The 23,791-nt window shown below is 50.2% G+C and overlaps 1 protein-coding gene across 1 annotated transcript; it reads right to left on the bottom strand.

Annotated features, from left to right (window-relative positions):
* Positions 1–1,081: 1,081 nt before the first annotated feature.
* ZFYVE27 (zinc finger FYVE-type containing 27) lies at positions 1,082–22,984 on the bottom strand. The gene is made up of 12 exons (XM_047073256.1): positions 22,839–22,984; positions 21,380–21,577; positions 17,042–17,112; positions 15,255–15,441; positions 12,074–12,169; positions 11,616–11,728; positions 10,742–10,881; positions 10,083–10,154; positions 8,173–8,317; positions 4,090–4,136; positions 3,701–3,782; positions 1,082–2,703 (listed from the first exon to the last, which is right to left on the bottom strand). The coding sequence occupies exons 2-12, from the start codon at positions 21,574–21,576 to the stop codon at positions 2,639–2,641; spliced, it is 1,215 nt and encodes a 404-aa protein (XP_046929212.1). The 5' UTR covers position 21,577; positions 22,839–22,984; the 3' UTR covers positions 1,082–2,638.
* Between the last annotated feature and the right edge of the window lie 807 nt (positions 22,985–23,791).

Here is a 23,791-nt window from a genome sequence, read left to right as displayed (position 1 = left end):
AGACGGGCTGGGCTGGATGATCTCTGAACAGGCTGCCAACTGAGCTACTACCCGAGACACACGCCATCCACGAGAGCATAGGCACAGCACCAGTAGTCTCTCCCCTGGGCCTGCACGATCACTGCTGTCCCCTTTGGTTCCAAGGCCCTATTTTCCGCTCCTCCAACATCTTTACTGTTCCTATGGACCACCAGGCTGCTGAGGCCACTCTGATGCTTTTTAAAGTGAACATGGTCTTCTGTAAAAATTGCCAGGAAGGGGGCCTGGCTGCTTCCCTGCCTCTCAAGGCCCCTCAGAGCTGCCAGGGCTCTCCCATATGGAATTTCCTGAGTTAGGAAGAATCGCCACAGACCAAGGCCTCTGTGAGCTGCATATGCAGGGGGCCGTGACAATGTGGCTGCAACCTAACCTCAACTCTGAGGCAGGGTCTCTCCTCCCCTGTTCTCTGCCCCAGGCCTCCGTCTGGAAGACCCAGCTCAAACTCAGCTCTGGTCTGCAAAGTGCCAGGTGAAACCTTTCACTACCACTACCTAACTTCCCTGGGCCTCAATGTCCTTACCTATAAAATGGGGAAACAGTGCCTACCTCACAGGGCCATCCTAAGGATAAACAGAATAATGTGTGTAAAGCACTTACCACTGAGACTGGCACCCAGTAAACACCCCACAAACCCTGCTTTCAGAGAACTGCTAATCCTTCCCATCTCACAGCCAATCCTCTTTCGGCCGCCCCCAGCCTGAGGGCCAATCCTTTTCTGCTTTCTAAGAGGGATTAGCTGAAATCTTTCCATTCTAAAGCCTGCATTGCTTAGTGCTGGCCAAGCCCTGGTCCTAACCCCAACCCCTCATAATTTGGTCACAAGACGGAGCCTCAAGTCAATCCGACACACATGTGCTGAGCCCCACCTGCACAAGGCATGGCTTTCCTCCCCTGCCCCAGCAAACACCCAGACTTCAGCGTCCACACCCCCTCCAGCCCTGTCCTGCAGGCACAGCTCAAGCCTGCAGACTCCACCACTGCAGGGGGAGTCTGGCTCTCCAGCCTCAGGAGGAGGGTTAGTGCAAGGACCAGGACAAAAACATAAGAAGCTTGAGGCCTTTTTATTGACATTTCTCCATACACACAGAGATCCTTTCCGTTCCTCTCGAGTGTAAATGAAGCACAGGGTACTTCACTCTCATCTGTTAACAAAGGAGCCCGAGGAAGGGGGTATACCAAGGCCTGCCCACTTCCCCAGGGACTTGCACCTCCCTGGCCTGGAGCAGGCCCGACTGCCGGCCCTAGTTACACTGGTTGGCCTGGCGAGAAAGCTGGCCTCAGATGGCCTCTGTCTCCCCAGCCCGACTCCTTGGATCCCTGCTCAGCCTCCCATGGGTCCTGGGTCCCCGGCAGCCCATGGCTCCGGGGAAGCATCCTAGAACAGAAGCACCCCACTCTTCTTCATTCCATTCCTTGTGCCACCTGCTCCCAGGAACCATGCAATAAATAAATAAATACTTCAAAAAGGCAGGGCAGCTCCAAGGGAGGGAAATGGTGCCTGAGCCTGCTCAAGGCTTAGGGAGAGACACTGACGGCCTAAAAGTCCAGAGTGAACATAAAACTGTTGGAGAGGATGGGGACCTCAAGTGGCCTTAACCCGTGAGACTGTCCTGCTGGGGAACAGTGCCAGAGTCTAGGACCCAGCCCAGAGAGATCCTACACTTCCCAGGCCCCCAAGGGTCAAGGGTTTCAGGACCTCTGCTCTGCTTGCCTATCTCACACTCCATGGGACAAGGGGCCAGAGAGAGAAATGCAGCTCTGTGCCAGAGGAGGGATGCCCAAGGCTCCGAGCAAAAGAAACAAGAGTGATATGAATGCCTGGCATCTACCCAATGGAGCTGTCACCAGGGTAATATGTGGCCTGAGATTCTGCTAGTGAAGGTTTCTGCAAGGTAAGGCTGAGGCCCTTTGAGCTGCTGGGGATCCCTATGTTTTTTCCCACTTAATACTAAAGAACTCTGACAGGCCCTCCTAGACACATCCTCCTCTGGGAGAACATGGAAATTTCAACCCTGTTTCTAGAAGGACTTTCGGTCTGGTTAGCCCTGGCCATACCCTCTAGTGGAGAAACAAGGAGATGGTGATGCCTGAAGGAACGTTCGCATAGCAGAGTGGGGTCATGGCACGTCCAGGCCCTTCTGCAGGCTCTCAGAGGCCGAGGGCTTGGACCAGCAACCAGCAGAGGAAGAATCTCTTTTCCCAGTCTCTGATCTCTGGTCTCCTAGAACTGTCAGGTGTGGAGAGATGCCCTGATGCTCAGAGACCCTACAGAGACCAGGCCTAGCTCACTCCTGCCCTCTAGTTTATATTCCCTGCCCAGCTCTGAGTCCACTGATCAGTCCAGAACGGAGGAGGGCACACATGCCAGGCCCTCCAGGGGCTCCTCTTCCCTCTGGGTTTCGAGAACTGCCGCTTACTAGCCCTCCGCAGGAGTGGGGAACAGCTCCAGAATCCGGCTGGAGACAGCGAGGACAGGAAGGGGACGCCTACCTAGCGTTCAGGCCACATTTGCCCAGCACACACCACATGCGGCTAGGGAGGGTGAGGCCTGCTGCTGGCCCCAGGGACCGACGCCCACTTTGGACCCCAGCCCCTCTTCTCACTTGCTCAAGGTCTGGTTACACGAGGCACACACAAACACAGTCTCTCTCTGGGCTTCGGGGGCTGAAAAGGAGGAAGAACTTGGTGAGACACTTCCTCATGCCCCTTGGTTACGGCCCCAATACTACAACCACCTCCCCAACCCCCAAAGCCCCACAAGAGCTGCCCACCAGCCAGCCCACATCTTCACTAACCCAGCTCACTAGCCTGCCCTCAGACTTCTCTTTCCATGGGGACAGGGGACTGTAGGAGTGACCATACCAACAGCAGGCCTCTCCCAGGTGCTCTACATTAGAAATTATTTTGGCACCAACAAAACCCCATTGAAAATATTTTTTAAATACAACACCAAAAGTTCATTTTCCAAAATGTTTTAACAGTGGTTATCTCTAGGTAATAAAATTACAGGATTATTTTTTTCTTCCTTCTTCTTCTGTATCGTAATCTCCAAATCTTCTAGAATAACCATGTTACTTGCATGACCAGAAAGAAAACCAAAAAACCTCGATTTGTGATTATAACATATTTCAGGCAGTATGAAAAATATGCTCCCAATTTTTTTAGAAGATGCATATGCATTTATCCTACATGCACATTGGTGCTCTCCTTTTATCTGTATCTTTTGTTTACAATGAGTATGTACAGCTTCTATAGAAGGAAAAGAAATTATTTTTGTTGTTGTTGTTAAGTGTTACCACGGTAATGAGAACAAGAATAAAATTTAGGACAGTGGCTTCCTCTGGGGAAGGCAGGATGGTACCAGGGAGGCTCGGTAGTGTTGCTAATGCTCTCTTTTTTTAACTTCAGTGAAGCAGCCACAGGTATAGATTACACCTTATAATTCAGATATGTTAAATAGGTTCCTTTGCATGCATCAAATACTTCAGTGTTTTGTGTGTTAAAGAATGGAAAATGTTTCTACGGGCCAGATAGGATCCCAAGTTCCCCTGCCTTCTCACTGAGCCCCTACTCCCTTCCCACACTGCAGCACCCCTTGGAGGAAGCGGGAACCCGCCAAGCCCTACCAACAGCCTGACCCCCGGCCGCTTGCATCACTCACCTGTGGCCCCCATGGAGGACTTAGGCACCTTGAAGGAGCAGCACCGGGAGCAGAAGCTGTTTCCACAGTTACTGCAGCTTCGCTGCAGAGAAGAGCCAAGGTCAGTATCAGATGCGTCCCCCACGCCCAGAGCCCACCTCCTTTCCACCAGGTGATCCCACCCAAGGAACCAGAGACTACCGTGGGACTAAGGAGGTTCCCAAGTGGGGCAGTACAAAGCAAACACAACATCCAATGGGAGGGCTGGTGAAGGCGTGGGCAGGGGGGCAGGGAAGCCCTGCTCATTTGAGCAAACCTCGGACCCCAGGACCAATGTGGCCCAGCGACTCCCCACTACTCCCCTGCATCTCATCCCAAGCCCCTGAAAACACACCGTCAACGAGACTTACCCTCTTCTTCAGCACTGAGAAGGTGGCCGAGCAGCCCGTACAGTTCCCTGACAAACAGAGGTAGCAGCTCAGCCCTGACCCAACCCAGGCCTCAACTCTCACCTGCCCCTGGCTCTTCTAAACAGGCCCACTCAGGACACCAGCCCAGCCCAGACACCGTGCTAGGAGCGGTGCGCAAGGGAGCAAAGTCCAGATCTGCAGACAGAAGGGAGGACTCAAGCTGACAGTCCCTGGGAGTCCATGTCTCCAGACCATACACAGCTGCCGGTCCACAGGCCTTCCCAGGACTTAAAGGCTCCACCTGTAGGTCCAGCCAAAACCGAAGAACATCCTGCAGAATCTGCTCCCTGGAAATCACACCAAGCCGGGGAGGACCTGACAACAGGCATCCTTCAGAGAAGGCAGCTCCAAAGAGCGCAAACCAAACCTGCCTGACACAACCCCTTCCCAAGTATCTCCTTACAAATACTCCTTGCAAATACTCTGCCCACAGGTAAATTCAGAAACATCTCCTAAAACCCAACTCCTGCTTCCTGCCATCTAAAGATTCCAGGAGAGGACCTCAGAACCAGGCATCTTCCAAGAAGTCACGCAGGGCAGAGGCACAGACACTGTGAGAGATGGGCAGGAGGGAGCACGACAGAGCTGCGAGACAGACCCACCTAAACCACCACACAGGATGACAATTTGCGACCACGACCACGGTGGCAGAGGAGCAACAGCAGCTTAGCAAACGCACAGGAGGAGGGGAGGGGGTGTAAGAAGAGATGAGAGACAGGGAGGAGGGAACCGAAAGTTTTTTCAGAGGCCGCTGCGCTCACCACCCACTCATGCTTCCAGGAAAGTTAAGGATGGAAAAGGTGGACCAAGGCAAAGGCAGTCTGCTGAAGAGGGGGCCTGAAAGTGAATGATGAGAACCAAAAGGGAGGCGACCTGAGGAGGAGGAAAAGCCACACTGGCTTCTCCAAGCTCCAGAAACAAAAGCAAACCCTGAAGAGAACAAAGAAGATTCCAAGGGCTGCCCCCAGGACCACAGACTGTGGTTTGAGGCAGAAATCTCCGTGCAGGCCCGGGGCACCGACCCAGGGGAGAAAGGCACGAGGGTGCTCCCAGAAGGGGCTACAGAGCCCAGCAGGAGGCTGAGTTGAGTCCTGGAAAAACTTGGAAGCAGATAATAAGGCTACTGGAGTAAGTGTCTACAACTTAGGGCCCAGAGGCCTCCTGTGATCTGGCCAGAGCAATTGGCAGCTTCAGGAAGCACTGCTGAGCCTCTCGAACCACCTGTATGACCAGGTACAGGAACCCAGGCCTCATCTTCATGCAAAGGCCCAAAGCTGTATTGACAGCTACCTGTGGTCCCGTCCTCTGTTCTGCCAGAACCCCGCGCAGCTCTTGCTAAAGGACACTCCCTGTGTTCAAGGAAAGGAGGGCCCAAGCTAGAGCAAGGAGAAACCTGAGGCCAAGGTGTATGAGGTGAATGCCACTGCTGCCAGTCGGCTCATGGCCCAGCAGAGGAAAGGACATGGAAAGGCATAGCAGGTGCCGCTGCCTTGATGCCAAACAAAGAATCGGGCCACGCTAAGACTTTGGCCCCCACACTAAGAATGTGGGCAAAGCAACCCATCCGTGCTCCTCCTCGGCAAGGGGAGCAGGGGCATGGGCATGGGGCAGGGGACCGGAGCCACTCAAAGACTGACACTCACACCCACGTCCAGGACGGAGTGCCAAGACCAAGCCACCCAAGGCTGCCATGTGGTCCCCCAAGTAGCCGTGCACAAGCCTGGGCCAAGGAGGGCTTAGGGTGCTGACACCAGCTCAAGACAGGTGTATGGAGGAAGCACCCCTGTTCTCTTCCAGCATCTACCAACTTTCCCTGCCCTCATTCTCAGCAAAGGGCCTGACTCACCATGTGATGATGCCATGGGAGCAGGCAGAGCAGGGAGGAGCCCAGGACTACATGGGCCCTGCAACGGTAATGGTCACAGAGCCTCTGGGACAGAGGGGGGCCACAGAGAAGCTCCTGAGCAGCCTGTCCTCATTTTTCCCAGGCACCCCCATCATCCACTGGCATCTGGAACGGAGTGGCCCTGAAAGTGGCTCACCCCATGCTGGCCTGCAGGAGCCAGACCCAGAAACGGAGCTGCTACGGCTGACCTCATGGCAAAGACCCCGAGAGCATCTCAAGGAAGGGACAGAGAGCAGTTTCGAAAAATGTAAAATTAAGAGGGGAAAAAGAAGCATTTTCTGCCCTTGCCATCTTCATGTGAACCTAAAAGGCCTTCACCCATCCCAGCAGGGATTATCTGAACTGAAAATCAAATACTGAAATGGGACAGACGTAAAACGAGAGGACTTCGGACACTACGGCAAAAGGAGGAAGATGAGTTAGAAAAACAAGAACACAGGGGCGCCTGGGTGGCTCAGTCGGTTAGGCGTCCGACTTCGGCTCAGGTCATGATCTCACAGTTTGTGGGTTCGAGCCCCACATCGGGCTCTGGGCTGACAGCTCAGAGCCTGGAGCCGGTTTCAGATTCTGTGTCTCCCTCTCTCTCTGCCCCTCCCCGACTTGCGCTGTGTCTCCCTCTGTCTCAAAAATAAATAAATACACATTAAGAAAAAAAATTTTTTTAAAAAAGAAAGAAAAACAAGAACACAGGAGCCAGAGCAGATGGCTTGGATTTGAGTCACAGCTCGACCATTTACTGGCTGAGAACATGGGCCGAATCACTCTTCTCGCCCAAGGTTACTCACCTGCAAATGAGAACACCTAAGGCCCTTTACTTAAAATTCAGATACAAATGAATCACATGCTACAGCTAGAGTACTAATTCTTCTGTAACGTCACTTGGGACTTCTGGAACCCAGGCTGCTTCTAAGCCCTAAGAACTGCCTGTCCCTATCACATCTCCCATCGGAACTAAATGAGACCATGTACATGCAAGTGCGCTGAACACAGAGCTCCAGAGAAGCCGGTGATCATCACGAATAAAACGGAACTTGAAATGACTGGGGGACACTCACACAGCTGAAAGACACAGCATGTGGAGGACCTCTAATCCTGAAAAACAACTGCGCTGGGTGCTACAAGGGCAGGAAGGGAGGTCCCCGGATGCTCTGGGTCAAATTCCTCAAAACAAATCCCAGGGGCTTCTCCCAGGGTGCAGGCCGTAGAACTCACTCCCACCAGAACACACAGTATAGCCACCCCACCCTCTTCCCTGTCAGCTGACACTAGGTACAAGTAAGGCTCTTCCTCAATCATAGCACCCAAGTCACCCGCGCTCTTCAGCCAGAACTCTATGTGGCTCATTAATCGCTGTTCTGGCCTGAGTCAGGTTTCCCACAGAGCTAACAGACAAGTCCACCCTTCTCCAAAGCTGCCATCCTTGACCCACACCCACCTCCCAGTAAAGTAAGCACTTGGCTGAGGAGAAGGGACCTCAAGGTTCTATCACAGGCAGAGGAAGATACAAAAGTATCTTTTCTTCAACTTGTTTCAACTTGGAAAGGAAAGATCCAGACAAGCTCCTCGGCACCTGCAGAACGGACCAAGCCCTCTCATACTAACAGCACCCCTTATTAAGCATTTACCATGACCCAGCCAGCATTGTGCTAACACTTAATAAGCATCATCTCATTAGAGATCTATAAGAGTCCTGTGGGCTAAGAACTATTCTTACTGCCCTTTTACAGAAGGGGAAACCGAGGCACGGAGAGATTAAGTAATTTGCTCAAAGACACCCAGCAGAGCTGGAATTTATACCAGGCAATCAGACTCCACATTCTATTCTCAATCATTAGGCTCCACTGCCTTCTGAGGCTCTGTCTCAGGGTTACATCTCTACAGTCCTGGAGCGGCATTTCTCAAACTGAGTGCCTCAACTTCCCACAAGCTAATACTCAGTAAGGACAGAGGGACACTTGCTCCCTTGGCAGTCCTACTGTGTGTCTGCTACCTTCCCAGGGGCCTGGGGACATAGCTTCACTCCTTGCTCTGGTCACAAACCAGAACCCACAATTCCAAGACTCTGGCCCTGTGGCCACGGTGCCCACGGTGCCCCCGTCCCTCAGCCCCGGCCATACCAAAGTTGTTGGTAGGGTAGCGTTTGCGGAGCCGCTCCGTGAGCCGGGACACCTTGCTGCGCAGCACCTCGTTCTTGCTCAGGAACCCGTTGTCCTGCAGAACCAGCTCATCTTCTGCTGGGCACGGGGCACCCTCGTCATCTTCCTGCGGGAACAGCTCCTTCCAGTCCTGCCCACCTCGAGGCGGGGCTCCGGGACCCACGTGCAGAGGCACCCAGCACAGCAGACCCCAGGAGGCATGGTGATGGCTGGCTCAGTCGCCCTCCCCCCTGCCCAGCCCCTGCCCAGCTCACCGAGGCTCCTACTTACCAGCACCACCAAGTGGGTCTCCTGCCTCCCGAGGTGCAGGGGAGAAGGAGAGAAAAGAGAGAGATAGCAAGAAGAAGGAAGCTGCTGGGAGGGGGCCCCCAGGCAAAAGGAAACACAGAAGTGCCACTCTTGAGTTCTGTCTGAGCACGTCCCAAAGGGTGACCCATTCACAGAGGCCCCCAGAGAAGGATCCCAGGACTGGGAGCAGCAGTATACTACTGTTTTTCAAATTGGGTGAAATTAAGTGGATTGTTATTTTAACAGAGCAGAAATTTATAATGTATTTTCAGAAAACTTGCTTCATTTAAGCTGTACATATTTTACAGACATAAGTGTGAATTAGACTAAGATATAAAATGTGTTCACTACTGTGGGTTATGAACAAAAACACTTGAAAGTCCTGGCTGTATATATCCTCCTCCACCACCACCACCACCCCCACCAAGATGCACAGTCTGCAATCACATATTAACGTCTTGGAGAAATCTTTCAGTAGCTGAAAATTTAACTGCCTACGTGGATGGGACTAAAACGAGAGAGGTGAGCTAGGGCAAATCACAGGCCCAGGGGCAACTCACAAAACCCCATTTCTTATACCTCAATTTCCCACTTACAAAGGAACATAGAAATGACTTTCTGCTATACAGAAATACAATAGCACAGCTGTGACAATAAACAGTAACCACCATAAGGACTCAGTGACTGGGGACAAGGGGAGTGGGGGCAGTGGTGGGGACTAGGTGATTTTTCTAAAGGGGACAGTCACTCCTCAGCTACACTGACCACTGAAGACTCAGGGCTACCAGAGCTTCTGATTTTTCAGAGACACTGAAAATCCAGACTTTTCATTAAGATCTCCCCATTTGTAAATTTTTTAAGTCTTGCATGCCAAATAAAACACTTCTGTGAACTACCAGTTTGAACCACTGTCTTAAAATGAGGAAGACTTGGGGTGCCTAGGTGGCTCAGTCGGTTTGGTGTCCAGCTTTGGCTCAGGTCATGATCTCACGGTTCGTGGGTTCAAGCCCCACATCAGGCCTGACAGCTTGGAGCCTGGAGCCTGCTTCGGATTCTGTGTCTCCCTCTTTCTCTGCCCCTTGCCTGCTCACACTCTCTGTCTCTCTCAAAAATAAAACATTTAAAAAAATTAAAATCAGGAAGACTCTTTGACCTATTACTTGACCTGCAACCACTTTCTCCAGCTTCCCCTTCCTGCCTCCAAGAGATATCTTTCTAATCTCATTCTGCATAAGGGCAGGCAGAGGCCCAGGGCAATGCCCTCCCTCGAATCTGCCTTCCCCACATCAAAGGCACCAAGCCCAGAGTCCCCAGTCTAGGTGGGAAGTGACACCCCCCCCCGCAATGCAGAGTGTTTCCCAGAGGCTTCCCTGCCCTGGGCACCCTAAGAGATGTAGGTCAGCTACAGTATGAGTGGAAGTTCACAGGTACCCTTTCGTGCAGTATGTTCTAGCTCAGAACCAGTGCTGGCTGCTGATCTGGATAGAAGAGAACTGAAAAATCCTACATTTGGGACACAAAAAGCCAGCTGGCTCCTGGACCATCTGCCTGGTGGGTAGGGGGTGTAGGGAAGGACCACCCACCTCAATCGCATCTTTAAACTCCTCATCAGGCTCAGCCTCCTCGGCCTCCTCCACACTTCCGGGCGTGAGGTCCTGGGAAAAGAGAGGATTACAGAAGGGGAGGGACGCGGCCCTGCCCACTTAGGCAGAGGCCACCAGCAGCAGAGCCAGCACCCAGGTTCCCCAGAACATCTGTCCCTGCCCAGAAGAGGTGGCACATCTGCAAGAAAGAAGTCATGAGAAGGAGAGCACCCTCTGACCTCCAAGGACAGGGGGATGGGCCCAACACCACAGGTGGCCCTACGGTGGCTGCAGAGCACAGTGACCGACAGCATGGGTTCTAGAACCACAGGGCCTGGTCTGAGTCCTGGCCGCACCATGTGCAGGCAACTACTCTGTGCCCCGGCCACCTCCTCTGCAGAAAAGGATCCTCTCATTCTCAGAGACAACCTACACCTCCAAGGGTTGACACCTACAGCAGGGTAAGCAGTCAACAAAGCGCCCAGTTGCTACTACGGTTACTATTATTATTATTATTAAACACTTCAGAGGAAACGAGGCCGGGGAAGCAGCGGGAACCAGAACAAGGCCAGGAGCTGTGCAGTATAAATAAGCTGGGAACGGGAAGGCCCCACAACCTGCCCACAGCAGGCTCTGCCCTGACAGTGGGGGGCGCTCACCTCCGTGGGTGTGGGCGCAGGCGTGCAGTCCGGCAGGGCACACTTTCCCCCAGCATCTGGCAGCGGGGGGCTCTCAAAGACACTGTCTTCCTGCTTGGGGTTCATCCGCCGCTGCAGACATGCCCTGTACTCAGATACCACTACTCAGGGCAAGAACGGGGGGGAGGCAGAAACGGGATGGAATGAGTGGTGCCCTGGGGGACCCCCTTCTGCAGGTGGCTGGCCTGTTCCACCAGCGGCCCACTCTCCACAGCAAGAAAGTCCCCTTCCTAACTCTGAACAAGTCACCCAACCTAAGCTTCGTAAACAAAACAGAGATACTACCACCCACCCCATGCGATTGCAACACAGAGATTAAATGTAGTAAGTGCTTGACGAATTACAGCTTCTGTAATTAATTACTCAACCACAGGGAGGAGGAAAAATACAGCAATCACCCAAACATATGCATAGGCCCAGACTTCTGTGACTGAGGGTCTCTCCAGACTGCCTGACTGCTTTAGAAGCAAGACAGCCGACAAGAACTCTGGGACCACAGAGTACTGGCAGCATCTCAGGAGGCGGATGGCAGCACTGGGAAAACATCCCTCCCTCACCTCCTAGAAGCCACCACATCATGTAAATAGGGATTCACCTGCTTTGGGAAGGGAGAGGGACCCTACAGCAGCAGCTTTGCCTGTTTCCCTGTATCCCACCTGACATCTGAGAGATGCACATCCCGGGGACCCTCTGAGAAACTACCCTGGCGTGGTGCTGCCCCCTTGTGGATGGCACAGCAAACAGACGGTTAGCTGTAGAGACTTGGTAAACGGGGGAAGCCTAACCTAGCCCTCAGAGCCTGGGCCCCAACTCTGTCAAGCTGTCCAGGGCTTACCTCGGAAGAACTCCACATTCCCCAGAAAGAGCGTGCTGTTTAAAAGGGCAAGGACCCAGCACAGGGGCAGCAGGTACAGCATGCAAACTGTGCCCAGAAGAGCCCCATAGAACCTGCATGGACAGAGAGGAACCACAGGGTCAGAAATTCTTAAGATCAGAAGGAAACCAATTTGGAGCACACCCACATGGCAATAGGCACGCTTAATAATAAACCAACGAGATCTGCCCGTCAAACAAGTGGGTGAGAGATTACACGGAGGGACATGTTTCTGCTACTATGATTATTTGTACCACCCCCGAAAGTGTCTAAACAAAAGCAGTACATTCCAGCTCACAGGTTTATGTGCAGGTTTACACACAAGAGTCTCAGAGGCTCTCTGCCCCTGAGCTAGGCGAGCAGGGACTCCAGCGGCAAATCCCAGCAGAATAGCAGTGGGGGGAACGAGGGCCACTCACTGCGAGGACGCGGCAGGGTTCTCCCAGTGCAGCACGCGGTAGGCAGCTTCACAGGTACGGCACAGGCGGCTCAGGAAGGCCTCCAGCTGGATCAGGCTGCAGGCACACAGGGCTTCTGTGAGCCGCGCGCCCCGGGGCCGGCCGGAGCTCAGGGCCACAGAGCCCAGGACTTCACAGAGACGGCTAGCTAGGCACAGCTGGTCTCTTCAAACCCATGAGAGGGGCCAGAGAGCTCAGGAGAAACTGGATACATTTCAGTCCCCTTTTCAGGACCCCTCCTGAGGTGTGAACAGGACACAGGTTCCTGCCTGGGTCTCTTCCAGGCTGTTGATGTTGGGCTACTTGACGTTCCCAGGGCTGAAGTTTCCTCATTCATAAAATGAGGAGCAGGGTACCCACCTCCCAACACACTGCAACTACGGGATAAATGGCAGGATGGATATCAGTGTGTCTCCACCTAGGCTGTGAGGCAGACTCACTTGGGAGGGTTTTTTTAATGGCTGCACCCCCAGAAGCAATGAACGCACGCTGCACCCAGATCTTGGTTTCTGAAGGGCTCTGGGGAGAAATGGCTGATTCTAGAGTGGGGGCAGCACAAGCGTGAGATAAATCTGAACATCACATGTACTCAAAAATAATGGGGACATATTGAAAGGACACAAGAGCCATTTCAAAAGAGCTCCTACTGCCAAACCTAGGACAGTCTGAGATCAAAATAATGACAGTAATGGATTATAACCCATTAAATAAAACTAAGAATCTTGAGTTCGTATTGGTAAAAGGAAGAGCTCTTTCTTACAGCGGAATACCAGCTAACAATGACAATTAGAAAATCACCTTTGTAACTATCACAGTAATAAACTGATCAAGGCAAGACCCAGCAATGGCCGCCGTCTGATAGAGAAACCTTAACCAACTGATCAAAGTTAGTATCTCCCATAACAAGACAGACTGACATCACGTACCTCCTGACAGGATACACTGACAACAACACACACACTGTTTGTGGCATTCCCGCCGAAAATGTATAACCTTAATCTAATTACAAAGAAACAAATAAACCCCAATTAAGGGATATTCTACAAAATAATAATCTTGTTTTTACTTAAAAACGTCAAGGTGTGGGGTGCCTGGGTGGCTCAGTCGGTTGAGCATCCAACTTCATTCAGCTCAGGTCATGATCTCACCGTTCGTGGGTTCGGGCTCTGTGCTGACAGCTCAGAGCCTGGAGCCTGCTTCCGATTCTGTGTCTCCCTCTCTCTCTGCTCCTCTCCCACTCACACTCTGTCTCTCTCTCTCGAAAATAAACAAACATAAAAAAAATATACCAGGGTGCCTGGGTGGCTCAGTCAGTTAAGCATCTGACTTCAGCTCAGGTCATGATCTCACGGTTCATGGGTTCAAGCCCCGCATCAGCCTCCATGCTGACAGCTCGGAGCCTGGAGCCTGCTTCGGATTCTGTGTCTCCCTCCGTCTTTGCCCCTCCCCCACTTGAGCTCTATCTCTCAAAAAGGAATAAATGTCAAAAAAAGTTTTCTTTTCATTTAAAAATGTCACGGTCATAGGGCACCTGGGTGGCTCAACCAGCTAAGCGTCTGACTCTTGATTTCAGCTGAGGTCATGATCTCACAGTTTGTGAGTACAAGCCCTGCATTGGGCTCTGCACTCAATGTGGAGCCTGCTTGGGATTCTCTCTCTCTCTCCTGCTCTCTCTCTCTCTCAAAAATAAACAAACTTAAAAATTAAAAAAAAAAAAAAGTCAAGGTCATGAGAAACAAAGACTAAGGAACTACTCCAGGATACAGGAGACTAAGAAGACATAAAAACTAAATGTAATGTATGACTCAGGACTGGATCCTGGATCAGGGTAAATTCATATAAAAGACCTTATTAGCACAACTGGTAAAATCTGATTATGAACTGTGTATTAGATAATTGCACTAATGCTGTTAGCCATGTAAAATTTCCTAATTTTGATTATAGGATTATGGATATCTAAGAGAATGTCTTTGCTCTTAGGAAAGAAGCATTTGGGGTAAACAGGCATGATGTTTGCAACTTACTTTCAAATGGTTCAGGAAGAAAAAAAATAATGTGCAAGGATACAGCAACAGATGAAGCCAATGTCGCAAACTGTTAATAATTGTTTTATCTGGGTAAAGGGCATAGGGGAGTTCTTTGTATTATTCTTGCAACTCCCATTTAAGTTTAAAGTCGTTTCAAAATAAAAAGGTTTTTTGTTGTGTTTTTTTTTTTTTTTTTTTTTAAAAAAACCACAGATACCCAGACCCACTCCAGATAACTGACTCAGGCCAGGCCCAGGCTCCGTCTGTTTGTAACTCTTGTCTGCAGCTTTGCAGATGCTATGGTTACTGTTATTCACCAGTCGTAAGGTGCTTCTTCAGAAGTACCAGCTCCAGGGGCGCCTGGGTGGCGCAGTCGGTTAAGCGTCCGGCTTCAGCCAGGTCACGATCTCGCGGTCCGGGAGTTCGAGCCCCGCGTCGGGCTCTGGGCTGATGGCTCAGAGCCTGGAGCCTGTTTCCGATTCTGTGTCTCCCTCTCTCTCTGCCCCTCCCCCGTTCATGCTCTGTCTCTCTCTGTCCCAAAAATAAATAAACGTTGAAAAAAAAAAATTAAAAAAAAAAAAAAAAGAAGTACCAGCTCTGTCACATTTAGGAAGCCTCTCAACAGCACAGTGATGGTGACTGGTATTTACTGAACACTTCCTGGGTACCAGACACTTATTTACTCTCCACACCCACCTATGAGGTAAGTCTATTACTATCCCATTTAACAGATGAAGAACCCGAGGCACAGGGAGGCTGGGCAGCTTGCCCGACGTCACACAGCAAGTAAAGGGAAGAGCTGGCATTTGAACCCTGGCTCCTGTGCGCACATGCTTAGTCAAGACCCTAAATTGGGTCTCTGGTGGAAAGAACACAAACTGTTGTGAAATCAGCTAGATCTGGATTCTCGTCCCACCATGGTCCCCTTTTAGCTGTGTGTGCCTCTTTCCTCAACCATAAATGGAAGATAATAATAGCAGCTACCTCCCAGAACTGGTGGAAAGACGAAAGGAAATAACATCTGTGGTTTGCCTAACACAATGCCCGGCACAGAGCAAGTACTCAGTGCGGCGGTCGTGACTGCCTCCCACCTCCCCGGCCCCTTTCATACTCACAAGCTCTTCACCTCAGCCACAGCCTCGGGGCGAGACAGGCGAACTCTCTGGAGGTCCTCCTGCCTCACGCTGTGATACTTCCTCCGCATCAACTCAGACTCAGGCAGCCGTGCCCGGCAGACCTCCTGAAGGTAGCCCAGGAGGGCGGGCACTGAAATCATCAGGGCACCCACCGAGTACCACGCACCTATGGGATCGACGATACTGCAGGTGAACGGGTAGCGAGGACCGGCAGCCTCTGCCCACCAGATGCCCACGTGTTAGCTCCCTCACCTCCTCCAGGGCTCCGTCCAGAAGGCCTTCCCTGATCACCTCGCATGACACAGTATCTGGCCTGCTCCCTCTCCAGCCCTTTAACTCAGCTTTAGTCTTCCTCATAGAATTCCTATCGCCCTCCAATAGGATTCCTATAGCCACACAACTGACGATATGTATAGTTGTCTCCTTCACAATATAGGCTCTTGAGGGCTGGGACTTCACTTGCTTGGTCACTATAGCCCCAGACCCATTTTTTTTTTTTTATATTAAAAAAACTCATGCTAGCACACAGTAGGTGGTTCGTGCCTGGAGTCTGGCTGCTGGAGCACCCCGTGACTGACGTGCTGACCTCTGGGCCACTGGGACAGATTAGAAGTCTTTCTTTTGGCTTTTGGAATACCACAGACCAGACCACTGTGGACTAAGAAAAGGGAATGCTGAGAGAAAATCCAAAGAAGAAACTTGGCCCATGCAGTACGGTACCCCCAAAGCAAGCTAACACAGCACTGAGCACAGAGTAAATGCTTGTTAAGTATCTGTCATATGATTTACTTTGGAAATATGTTAAGAAAAATCTTAACAGCCTGAGAAGGATATCTGAGTTTAGAACAGGCAAAGAGTCCTACTAAGAAACAAAAAACGAGGTCTTCTGTGAACTGGGTTTATTTTTAACCCATCAAATCCATATCTCCATAGAAAACAAAGGAGAAACTTGAGAAATGCAAGTTCGAAAGAAGAGTGAAAATGTGAATAAAGGTCCCAGCTCCTCAGAACATTCTGTCCCAGGCCCTTCACACATTCACCCTAGGGATTCAGCTTTTTCTGCAGCCATCTGCCAGTTCCAAACAGGAAAACAGCTGGGTCCTGGTGTATCTTGTCACAAAAGGTCCCCAGGAGACATCACTACCCAAGACCCCTAGAGCCACCCACCTGTCCACCCGTCTCCCTCAAAGGCTCCACACCACAGACCCCTCATTGCTGGTGACTTCCCAGCAGCCCCCCTCCAGGCTCAGTTGCTGAGCCAGAGAAAATCCAGAGATATGGCAAAAATCTCTACAAAAATCTATTCACCTTCCTGGTACCCTGACCCCATGTCATGCCCCAATGACCCCAGAATCAGCTTGAAAGTCAAAATGGAAAAAGGTCAATCCGCCAGCATTCAGTCAAGAAGGAAACAAAAATAATAATAATAGCTATCATACATCGGCTGCTTACTCTGTGTCAGACACTGTGCTAAATGTTATACATAGACTGTCTCACTCCGCACAACCACCCTCGGAGGAAAGCACCCTCCTTTTAGAGATGAGGAAATGTAGGCCTTAACAAACAGATTCAAGAACTTGCCCAAAGTCATCCAAACCACCCAGCCAGGATTCTAGCCCAGAGTGTCTCTCCAGAGCCAGTTTTCTGACATCAAGCAGACATGGAAGGAAGCCACCTCCAGGGCAAGACGTCTAGGCAGCCACTTCTTGAAATTCTTTCCCACATTCATTCCCAAAACCCCCCTGGCCCCTGGAAGCAGTTCTTACCTTCATTCAAAGTGAGGAACAAGATGTTGAGGCCCAGGCAGGTCAGCAAGGAACACAAAGGTGTCTGCCACCTACAACACAAGAAAGGCCTGGTCACCAAAGACGGCCACTCCTCCATTGGGAAGGGAAGATGGCTACCATGGGTGGGTCATCAAAACCAGGAGCAAGAGGAGGGGGCCTGGAGCTCACAGTGTCAAGGAGAAATGAAAAGTGGGCCCCTCATGTGGACAGGCGCCTGGGGGAGGAGTTAAGGTCACACATTAGGCCCTGCGATGAGAAAAGGTATCCTGTCAGAACTCGAATACCTATGGAACTTTCTCCCAGAAGAAGAATTTATAAAATATCCGTTGAGAAACCCAGTTAATACTGTTTAACCTGTGTTTTATAAGGTTCTGGTCTCTTCAAGAGGTGACAATGACAAACTTTCTTCTTTAAAATTTTCCCTTAGAAAAATACATGAACCATATATTCACTGTGCAAAATTCATCTAATACAGAAATCAAGAGGACAAAACATGAAGGATTTCTGTGACCCCAGTTGTGACTTTCTTATTTCTCAAATTTTGTGAATTTATTTTAACATACGTTAATTCAAAAGGAGAAAAAATAGGGGTGTGCCTGGGTGGCTCAGTTAGTTAAGGGTCCAACTCTTGATTTCGACCCAAGTCATGATCTCACGGCCGTGGGACGGAGCGCTGGGTCAGGCTCCACACTGGACACTGAGCCTGCTTAAGATTCTCTCTCTCCCTGTGCCTCTCTCTGGCTTGCACGAGAGTGCGTGCTTGCCCTCTCTCAAAAAATAAAAATAAGTCAGGGCGCCCGGGTGGCTCAGTCAGTGAAGTGTCTGACTCTTGGTTTCAGCTCAGATCATGATCTCATTGTCATGAGCTCCCTGCTGGGCATGGCACCTACTTAAGATTCCCTCTCCCCCTCTGTGCCTCCCCGACTCGAGTGAGATCGCATGCTCTCCCTCTCTCGAGACATAAAAATAAAAAATAAATAAGTAAGGAGAAAGAATGATGGTTTGTTTTAATCTATCAAAACCGAACTTGAAACCAGCACACAGCATCCTTTCAGCAGCCATGCCCTAAGTGAACCGGCAGCGCTGGGGGCCCACGCAGGCCCAGCCCACCACCACCACCAAACAGCAGTGCACAAGCCCCCAAAGAGGAAAGAAAGAAGACCAGAGGCTCGAGCTGACAAAGACCAGCAAAGGCTGCTGGCTCCGCCCCTCATAAAGGACATTTAAAAGGGAAAAAGGAGCAGAGATGTGGCAGTGAAGCCCGACATCCATATTCGAAAGAGCCAGTATAGCATTTCTAAGGTCAGCCATCAGAGGAAGAGTCAAAGAAAAATAAACAGGTAAGTTGCTGGTAAGCAACATATTCAGAACTCCAATGTATTTTCTTTTGCTGTGATTGAGGTATTTCAGTTGCTAAATGAGATTCATTAACTTATGTGCTGTTTTTACTTTGAGTAAGGGAATAAAATGACCTTTCTCGACCTTTCTCTAAAAATTCAGCATACTCCCTCTATACCATCCTAATTAGGCCTCAGAACCATCCAGCGGCAGGTACCAGCGTAAAAGCAAATTAAAAATCAGGTCTAAGGCCGATCTCATTTCAGAAATAAAAACATCATACAGTCACTAAAGTCACTTTCATTGTAAAGCCTCTCCCATTCTGTCTCATATCTTCACTGACACTTTTTGGTCATGGAGACCCACCCACTAGAGTAGCTGATCCCAGAAGAGGAGTCTTAAAAATCTAACGCAGCTCTAGGCTTCAGACGTAACAGACAAAGCTGAAGATTAGGTCCCTCTTGAAAGTCAAATCCTCTTTACTAAGAAAAGAACAATCAAAAGCACAAATTAATCTGACAGCCATTTTCACAGACCAGTGCTCTGTCTTCCCCTGGCACAGAAGACAAGCTCCTGGGGGCTTTTTAGACCAAATGCTGCTCCCCTCCCCCCGATCCAGCTTTAATCAATCCCATCACATCCTCAGATTTCTAATTTCATAAAATGGAAAAACCCTAACACAAGTTCCAAGAAGCACTAAGAGACCAGTGGTAGAAAAGGAGAAGGACAGGATATAGTTACTTTTGCACTTTGCCACAAAAGGGTAAAACACATACACATACACACGCATGCTTGCATGTGTGCACAGAAAACACCAGGGCCCACCCCCTGCCCTAAGGAAGACTAAAATTCATTTCAGCTGGACAATCGTGGTGGGATTATAAAACAAGCCCCTAGTCCATTCTCCCCTATCTCTCATGACAAGAGTACAGCGATCTAATAGAGAACATTCCTCTGGAACACAAACTAGCTCATCTCTAGGGTTAATGCCATAAATTAAGGGGGTTCTGGGGTGAACAAGAAAAATTTAGGGGGCCTTGTTCAGAGAGTTAAAAACAAACCTTGCAGGGTGCCTGGGTGGCACAGTCAGTTAACTATCTGACATTTGGTTCTGGCACAGGTCATGACTGCAGGGTTGTGAGAGCGAGCCCCACATCAGACTCTGTGCTGAGCGTGGAGCCTGCTTGGGATTCTCTCTCTCTCTCTCTCTCTCTCTCTCTCTCTCTCTCTCTCTCTCTCTTCCCTCTGCCCCCTCCCCCAACAAGTATGTTCTCTCGCTCTCTCTCTAAAATTAAAAAACAAACCTCCCCCACTACTTCCAGATTGAGGTAAGAATGAATACTCAACGACACTCTTAGAGATTAACCCAACTGCACTAACCCTGCCTCCTACCTGTCTCTCTCAGGCATCTTAGAGGGTTGGAGATCTGTATGAGAATCTGATGAAAATTAGAAGCTTCTTCCTTAGAAATACACATGTGTGCACAAAGATATATATATAGTTTCAAGAGATTCAGTGACCCCATAAAGTCCCACTCAGGCCCCAGGTTATGAACGTCTGCTGTGTAGGACAACCAGATTTTATGTGGCTCCCAATATTAGCAATACATAACCTTTGGGGTTTCACTTGAATCTGATCCAGCCTTTAAATCTAACTTCCAATTTGCACCATGAGGAAGCAACCAGACAAATCTAAGTAGGAAATTCTCCAGAACAGTCAGCTCAGTCTCCAGCAAGTCAGTATCATGAAAAAGAAACCATTTTAGATTGAAAGAGACTTAAGGGACACAATAACCACATAGAATGCACAGTCCTGGATTGGAATCTGATTTGGCCAAAACATGACATTCCTGCAACAACTGAGGAAATCTGAACGTGAACTGAATATAAAATGATATCAGGGAATTATTGTTAACTTTGTTAGGTGTGGTGTTGCTTTTTCTTATTAAAAAAAAAAAAATGTCCGAAGGCACCTGGGTGGCTCAGTGGGTTGAGCATCCAACTTCGGCTCAGGTCATGATCTCACAGTTCATGAGTTCGAGCCCCACATTGGGCTCTATGCTGACAGCTCAGAGCCTGGAGCGTGCTTCAGATTCTGTGTCTCCCTCTCTCTGCCTCTTTCCAGTTCGCACTCTCTCTCTCTCAAAAATACATAAACGTTAAAAAAGATTTTTTTTAATGTCCAGGGGGCACCGGGGTGGCTCAGTCAGATGAGCATCTGACATCAGCTCAGGACATGATCTTGCGGTTTGTGGGTTGGAGCCCCCATGTCAGGCTCACTGCGGTAAGCACCGCTGATCCTCTGTCTCCCTCCCCCTGGGCCCCTCCCTCGCTTGCACTCTAGCTCTGAAAAATAAATAAAACATTTTTTTTAAATGTCCTTATTACTTAGAAATAAACTGACATATTTATGAAGTGAAATAGTACATATCTGTAATTAAAATTCTTTAAGATAAGAAAGTGAGTTGAAAAGGGAAAAAATAAAATTATAGAGAATGAAAATCAAAGCAAAATAAGAACAAAAAATTTTGAGATCCATAATCCCAAAAGATTATTGAAAAAAAAGGTTAGTGAAAACGGTACCTGCTAATTCATAGGTATTTACATTTAACTTCTGTTCAAAATTATATTCTAATTCTAATATTAATTATGCTGATACTGAGAAAGGAAAAAAAAAAAAAAAAAACCCGCTTTAAAGATTTAGAAGGCCCGATGTTCAAGGCTAGTTAGCAGTCCTGAGGTATGATCTTACTGAACCACAAAGAAACTCTGGTGAAAGGCCATATGGTTTCCGGGGCCTGCCTCTCCAGGGGTGGGCCTGGAATAAGCCCGGGGAACCAATGGACCTCCCAGAACTGCTCTTCACTAGGGCAGAAAGGACAGCCCGGCCACTGCCTAAATGGCTAGCACAACTATGGAGCAGGAAAGCAGAAGGCCCAGATGGTCAGAGCAATCAGAGCAACTCTACAAAGTCTATTACCTGAGCAAGTATCGGACACCGTCACCTGCATCCTTTAGGGGTTCCAGGTAGATCTCCAGCCTCTTGTAGGACAGAACCAAGTTGAAAAGATCAAACGCCGGGGACTTGGTAGGGGCAGGTGGAGACTCCAGGGGAGCCTCAGGCATCACGCTGGGGCTTACCTCTGGCCCACTCCCCTCACGCTCTGATGTCTGCATCCTGTAACCATAATAATTCCTGACATTTGCATTGCACTTCCAATCCCAACACACTATCTCATGTGGTGCATGAGGTTTATTACAGAATAAACCTGTAAAGTAGCAAGGGTTACAGATGGAATACCCGTTTCACAGAGAGGAAACACCATTCAGCAGGGTGAACCGAATTACCCAGATATAAAACCCGGCTCATCTGACTCTCCATCTAATGTCTTTTCCCCACAGATCCATCAAGAGTATAAACCATAAAGACCAAGAACACATGGTTGCTGGGAAGAGGCAGTCTGTTGTCTAAAAAGAAATGATGACCTGGAATATTTTTCACCCACTCTTTACCTGGTTAATTCCTACTCATCCTTCAGGTATTGGCTGAAACATTGCAACACCGTCAGTCTGGAATGGGCGCCCATCCCCAATGATCCTAAAGGATCATGAACTTGCCCTAACAGTATTTATCACACCAAAGTAAAACTCCCTGCTTTCTTGCCGGTCTACACTTCTTAACTTTAGTAGGAGTTCCACCAAGTCAAAAACTATGTCTTCCATTTACCACTACTTCTGCACATAGTGGACGGTTAATTTATGATCAGTGAATTAGTGAATGAACTGAATGAGTGAATGAACTGCCCATCCTCCAGGACTCCAGTGCTTTCTCCTGCCCTGTCACATCTTCTAACCCCTTCTTCTCCCTTCTGTTCCCAACCACTTCCTGTACCATTCCTGCCCATTACCCTCCCTTTTCCCTTGAACCCGGAGAGGCAGTCACCTCCTTCCATAAGGCCCCGTTCCCATCTCCCCTCTCCGATGGGGAGAACCGCAGGAACCCTCACCCTCTTTCCTAATTTCAAAGTCCTACCCCAAATGCTAAGCAGAAAACAAGTGATCAAAACCTCGGAGCACAGCAACATAAGCCAGTCCCACGCAGGGGACTGCGACCTGAAGGGGGTGGGGATGTGACAAAGAGGACACTGGGAGCCCGAGATGTCCGCGGAAGGAGATCGGATAAAAGGACCCGGGGTGGGCGCGGTAAGAGCCCGTGTGGGCGGGGTAAGAGCCCGTGTGGGCGGGGAGCCGGTCAGCGCAGGCAGAGGCCTGGACTACCACCACCGCAGCCCAGGGAATCTGATGGGGCCTTTCGGCCCAGACCAGGGAAGGCCACGCCCAAAGCCGCTGGGCCGCAGGTGACGGCCCCTGCGGCGTCCAGGAGCCCAACTCCGTGCCCTTGGCAGAGACAAGGGGATGGGGAGGGGGTGGCACCTCACCTGCCCGGTCGCTGGGTTGGTAGAGGAGGGGCGGGGACGGCCAGGGAGCACTGGAAGGGCCACTGGGCCCAGGAGCGTTTCCTCAGGCCCGCCCCACCCCGACGACAAGCCTCTTCCAAGGGCCTCAGAAGTCGCAAATCGGAGAGCCTCCCCCGCCTACCCCGCCGCCGCCGCTTCCGGGACGCGAATTGCTCAGCGGCGGCGTGCCCGTGACGTCATCGCGCCCGCCCCGCCCCCGGCCCCTGCTGCGTTTAGCTCCGCCCACTCTAGCACAGGTGAGCGCCCACCTCAGCCCTGTGCCTGCGCGTCTTTCCTCCCTCAGCCTCGCCCACGCTCAGCTGGGTCCCTGAGTGATCAGGATTCGCAAAATACCGCAGATCGGTGGGAGCACGTGCTTCAGGGTCACGCATCTCTCCACTCTGGTACAAATCGAACCGATTCGTATAAGCAGGAGTCAAATGTCTGTACCCCTTCCTTGATTGCCCCAACTGGAAACTATCACTTTCCCTTCCAAACAGCTAGACTGTGAACAGATTCGAAATCACCGCCCGGACCAAGCTATGTTCAGAAATCCTCTCCCTTCTCAGAGGAGGCTTTGTGTCTAGGTCAGGCTTGTCGGCTGCACTCTGCCTCTGCTCCTTTAGGGTGAGTCCAGGGGAAGTATAGAAAGATTTTTTTTTCTTTAATATCTTAACTACCTGAAATTTCACCATCAGTAATTTACTCCGAAGGTAAATTTTAGTGTCTTTGCAGCTCCTCCTTGAGTGGGCCTGGATCACTGGTCTCACACTGGCTGTGGCTAGTAGTATAATTGGTTCTCTCTTCTGGCAGCTCTGCAATTGAGAGATATTATTTAAGAACTAGGCATTATTCCGGGGGAACACTGGAGGATACAAGAAGGCTCTATAGGCCAGAAAGGGACAACAGTCATGGCCAATATCGATGAACAAAGA

This window comes from Lynx rufus, unplaced genomic scaffold (genome assembly GCF_022079265.1).
Source record: "Lynx rufus isolate CCGP_SWC_20201006 ecotype Redwood Valley unplaced genomic scaffold, mLynRuf1.p SCAF_11, whole genome shotgun sequence".
In the NCBI taxonomy this organism is placed as follows: domain Eukaryota; kingdom Metazoa; phylum Chordata; class Mammalia; order Carnivora; family Felidae; genus Lynx; species Lynx rufus.
Note: the sequence above shows the minus strand (reverse complement) of the source record. Positions and strands in the feature narration are given on the sequence as shown.

Coding starts and splice junctions, on each gene's coding strand:
- ZFYVE27 (XM_047073256.1), bottom strand. CDS start 21,576: ATGCAGACATCAGAGCGTGAGGGGAGTGGGCCAGAGGTAAGCCCCAGC. Junction 15,442..17,041: donor GTTCCTCACTTTGAATGAAG/GTAAGAACTGCT, acceptor TCGATCCCATAG/GTGCGTGGTACTCGGTGGGT. Junction 2,704..3,700: donor GTCCTCCATGGGGGCCACAG/GTGAGTGATGCA, acceptor CCTCCTTTTCAG/CCCCCGAAGCCCAGAGAGAG.